Source organism: Agrilus planipennis, unplaced genomic scaffold (assembly GCF_000699045.2).
Source record: "Agrilus planipennis isolate EAB-ADULT unplaced genomic scaffold, Apla_2.0 scaffold5, whole genome shotgun sequence".
NCBI lineage: Eukaryota > Metazoa > Arthropoda > Insecta > Coleoptera > Buprestidae > Agrilus > Agrilus planipennis.
In genome coordinates, this window is record NW_020442468.1 from 3,226,124 (window position 1) to 3,231,294 (window position 5,171).

The 5,171-nt window shown below is 35.6% G+C and overlaps 1 protein-coding gene across 1 annotated transcript in view; it reads right to left on the reverse strand.

Moving 5' to 3' along the window:
- Positions 1–4,310: 4,310 nt before the first annotated feature.
- LOC108735038 overlaps positions 4,311–5,171 on the reverse strand; it is a 9,848-nt gene continuing 8,987 nt past the window's right edge. The window contains exon 3 of the mRNA XM_018466830.2: positions 4,311–5,006. Coding sequence (XP_018322332.1) covers positions 4,786–5,006 — 221 coding nt within the window. The 3' untranslated portion in view covers positions 4,311–4,785. The remainder of the gene's footprint in view (positions 5,007–5,171) is intronic.

Here is a 5,171-nt window from a genome sequence, read left to right on the forward strand (position 1 = left end):
CGTGCTGTCAAACCTACACTAGCAAGGAGATCGGGCTGAAACTATAGCTACAAGCTATCCAAGGATGGTACTATAGAATGTCACCTCAAGGTAGGCCTAGTGGCGTCATCTCTTGGTTAGGCCGGAAACTTATCAATCCACCCTCGTATATAAATGGACAAGTTGACTGAGTCATACGTCAAGGCATAGCCCAAACCTTTGGATCTAGGGATTTGACATTTTACACTAACATTCCTTATGCAAGGTATAGGAGAGCATTAAAAAAGGATTTTTTAACATTTAACCCCTGAAAATGTGAAAAGGGGGTTCAAGGTCTGATGTTTCAACACAGCTCAAACTGCCGAGCCAAAACGATTGAAATTTTTCCCAAAGGTTCCTCGTACAACAATATCGTCCACCATGAAATAAGTAGTTTGCAAAATACCACTCCTAACTAGGTAAACCAGGAGTTAAAAAGATCAAGGGTTAAGTGCTACACACGAAGGGCAACCATTAGGGACTATGGTGGGAATGGTTTCAAGTGCTATGACAAAGGTACCGTTCAAATTTAGACGGATCGCGGCTACTGCTAGCGTAATATATGTTGAAGATGCGTAGTTTTGAGTTTACCTATACTATTCCTTTGATGTTACATGAAGATTAGAGGTTCGACATCTGCCCATCAAATTAATGACGAAAAATTATTGTCGCTCCTCAATACCCGAAAGGGTGTGCCTATTAAGATTCATTTCATTAAGAAAGTTTGAGCACAGACTTTCATCATCTGTCACTAATTTTGGTCCAAATTACTTAATTTCAAATTTCTCTTCTATACTGCTCAATATCTACTGCACCTGTTCCTGTTTTCGTAATATTAAAGGTACTGATATCTATAAAAAAGTGAAATGTGCAGTTGTTATTGACGTAATCGAAAACGAAAAGCACAATAAATTAATATTTATTTCAACTTAAAAATAGTCTTAAACAAATACAACACGCCCTACTTAATAGCCGATAATTCAGTACCTACTTACATGTTTTCCGATTAAAAATTACATGATTATTTCACAATGATAAGGCAGGGGAAGTACCCTAACTTATTTTACGAAAATATGGACAAACGGGCGGAAAAAAGACTCTTTGAACCAACAAAAGATTAGCAGCGTTTCATCAGAAGTTCAGGGACTTCAGTAAGTAAATTGGTAAATGGTAAAAATCTCATTAATGGTGAAATTTGATGTGGTATCTTGTAAAAGAATTTCAAAACCGATTTAAAACGTTATGACATGATCGTACGTCAAGTGTTTGCTGTAGAACACTTTTCTAAGAAATCAAAGATATACCTATTGATACATATATCGTATACATTATATGTGTTCAGATTAACATAATTAGAAACATTTCAAAGAAAACAATATCAAAGGTTACAGGAAACCAATGTGTAATATCACAGTTTATTTTCTGTCATGATGACACCGAGATCTATGTGGGCAGTCGTGGATTCCACAACGGTTTTTCCCAAACAGTAATTGAGCCGAGGGCTTTTTCTCCCAAGGTGGAGGACTTTGCACTTAGACTCGTTCAACGGAATAAGCGACCAGTTTGCTATCAGGTGAAGATCTGCTTGGAGTTGGTCATGACACTACACCGGATCTATAAGAGACCAAGCCATTCCCCAGATCGCTGGTGTAAAGAATGAACAGTAAGTGGCCAAGGACAGATCCTTGTGGAACCCCATCACAAAGCGGTTTTGGAGAGATGAAATCGCCAATCCTAACTTGAAACATTCTCTCCAACAGGTAGTTATCCAATCGAGAAGTATGACCAGTGAGCAAAGTTTCATCAAGAGCCTGTTGGGATCCTTGCTAATGCAATGACATAGTATAGGTAAGATGACATTGATCTATCGAGGTCCAGAGCACTCGTACAGGTGTCCACAGATGTTCTTTCCCAGGATAAAGTCATGGATATTGCAGACAATGAGGCGGTTCATAACTTTGCCCACTGATTGGTCAATAGTTTAGTGAATCTAGCTTGTCCCCTTCCTTTAAGACTTGGAGTCACCACAGCATCATTCCAAGATGATGAGAGGAAGCCAGTGTTCAGGGATGCCTAGGGAAGGTCAATTGATCAACAGGATTGCAAGAATCTTATCAGGAGGGAGTCGGAATTCAGACTACTTAAAACTTGGGCAACATCTATATTTGAAAGGAGACATCTTTCAGGATAATCTCTCCAGCATTACAGCTGACGTCAGGAGCACCCAGTTCATCAACTGCATGTTCCATGGTGAAGTCTTTAAGCATCTCTGCTGCAAAGGCCTCCACCTGACAGCTAGGTCAGTTAGCAGTTCTGCTTGGTTTCTGATTGATTGTGAGAATACCTGTTTTAGACTGAGTCAGGTGCTCCATGGATGAGAACAGTTATTTGCCTCCCCGGGTGATGACTTCCTTCTCATAATCCTTTCTCCTTTGCCTCATCTAAGATATCAACGAATTTGATTATTCGATTACTCTATATGCGCTATAGTCACTTGGCTTATTTGTGGTTTTGTATTTTTTTCCAAGCTTTCACCTTCCTTCTAGCAATTTTCTTATTTGGTGGTAAATCCAAGGTTTATTCACATTAACTTTTAGTATGCGGTTCAGAGTGTGAGTTACTAGAAAACACCTTATGGTATGATGCAAAATTTCCATTTCTCTTAGACACCGTAGGTGCGAGGCTGCAACTATTCAAATGATAATTATCATCTATTATTTGGAACACAACCACCACCGAAGAACACTACAGGTCTAGTTTTCTCACTAATTAATAAAAGAGGGACAGTTTCCCTAATGTCGTAAGATTTATTAGTGTATTTAAACCTTCTTATTAGAAGTACTCGCTGTTTAACGTTCTCAATTTGTTTAAAAGCTAATTTTTAAATTTTAAGTAATTGTTTTGACAGATAACTAACCTACTAAATGACAATAATAGTCCTTTGACTGATGGACTGTTTTACGTATTATAAAGTTCTTTTAGTGCACAGAATTAGCAGGTTTTCTATTATAATAATTGTACTTCAAATAGATCAAGTTCTTTTTTATTATTTCTCAAAATCCAGCCATTTTGTGGGACATATGGGATAAACTTGTTTAGAATGTGACAGTTTCCTTGTGTTAAACATAAACATAATTACCGTCTATTGAGCAAACGTACCTTCCGTAAAATCCTTCTGTTATTTTATTCCGTTTTAAAGGTCTTCGCATTTTGCCAATTTCAGCATTTCGTCTCTTCATAATTTACACACAAACAATTTGATAAACAATCTATTTCAGTCACACCGCGTACGCGCTCACAAATAAGCGCGGTTCTCTCATGGATTTTGTTGCACAAACCAGCACAAACCTAGCTTTTTGCGGTAAAACGTCTTTGTTGTCAGTCAGTCTGTCTGTCATTTAATCTATGGTCACTAGTATCTCCATCCGTATAACTGTAGATGGCGCTAGTGGTGAAATGTTACCCGCTTCTTTTAATACGAATTGGTACAGGCTTAAATATTTACCCCCATGGTAATCGTAATAGATAAATTTTTATCCAGTAATAAGTAGTTTAATCGAAACTTTTCATTTATTGAGATTTCATAGTCTTTTAGTACCCTAGTTGAACAATTTTGTGGTTTTACAAGAGCCTTTTTTAAATTTCCTGTTTATTTTGGCAAATCAATATTCTTGATTAAAAAGGACCTATTATTAAATTTTTCTGTATTTTACTGCTTTACCATTATTTATAATCATNGGAGAAAGTCTTCTATGTAAAAGATAAAGAATTGTTGAATTTCCTAATTTAGAAAAATGCTTGTTTACATGGTTTAGACAGTGTAGAAAATATGTAAAAACATTAGTGTTAGTGGACCTACACTAAAGGAGAAAGTTGAAGAGTTTGATAAGTCACTGGAAATCCATAATTTTAAAGCTTAAACTTAAACCCTTAGTAAGTAAAAGCCTTAATAACTCAAATTATTTTACGTTTCCCTTGGTTTTTATCTTATCGAGGTTCTACTGCATTGATTTTTTCGAAAATGGTAGGCATTTGAAGTGAAAAATTTAGTACAAATCTGCTCATAAAATGTAAGGTTTTTAATTGATCGAAATTTAACTAGAAAGATCGCATCATAATTGGGAGTCAATTGGATAAAAGTTGTTTTGAGAAAGACATTTTTGAGCAGCTATATATACTGGCAATGGTCGATAAATCATTGTTTAAGCCAATGAGATCGGTTTTAAAATTTATAATATTAAGGTTGCAATTTTGAAAAAGAAAAGTAAAATGACACTTTTGATTTCCATCTTTTCTTTTTATTTATTTTATTATTACACAGTTGAGTACAATGTATAAATGTTTAATTGCATATCGTTTTGTAGGTAGGTATAGAAAAGCTTTACAAAAGATGTATTTGTTACATTTACATTATTTATATGTAGGTATTGTATGATGCACTGCCGTCAAAAATTCGAAAATTTCATAAAATTTATTGTGTGCAGTTACGTACGTCATTGAGAATATCGTCATTGGATACGACATACTGACATATATGCATGTGTTGCAGTTCAAGCTTCTTATCAATAATAACAATAACGTTCTTCCTTTTTTATCGTCATTTCGAACAAAGCGTTACAATTCCATATCATAATAAATAGTATTAATTATGTAACTGTAATTTACAATTTTTCAAAAAAATTCAGGCACATGGATAAATAGTGTTTTTGTTTTAATTACTCTTATATTAATTCTTATGTCAATAGCAAAATGCGTTCATTTAATTAGTTAATAAAAATTTGTAATTGTTAAAAATGAGACCAGAGCGACTAGCGTAAGCCATTTTAGGGGTAAATTAGTCGGGGCTAAATTACAGTCGTCTGTATTACATGTAGAACAGTGTGTTATCGTTTTACCCCCTACCGTTTCGATTTTGTTACAAAATTTCGGATTTTCGGTGATGGAAACTTGGCATCCCCTTAGAACGACTTCTTCACCGTTCTCGATTTCTGTGGGAAGAGAAACAAAACACATAATAAAATAATCCGAAGTGGTCTGTATTCTGTCGAAACTGCCAGACGCGGATCGCGATTTCGATCTTTTTGGATCTCATCAGCGCGTCGCAGGCAGCTCCGACAGAACACAGACCAACTTTTACCTGCTGTCTTAACAGT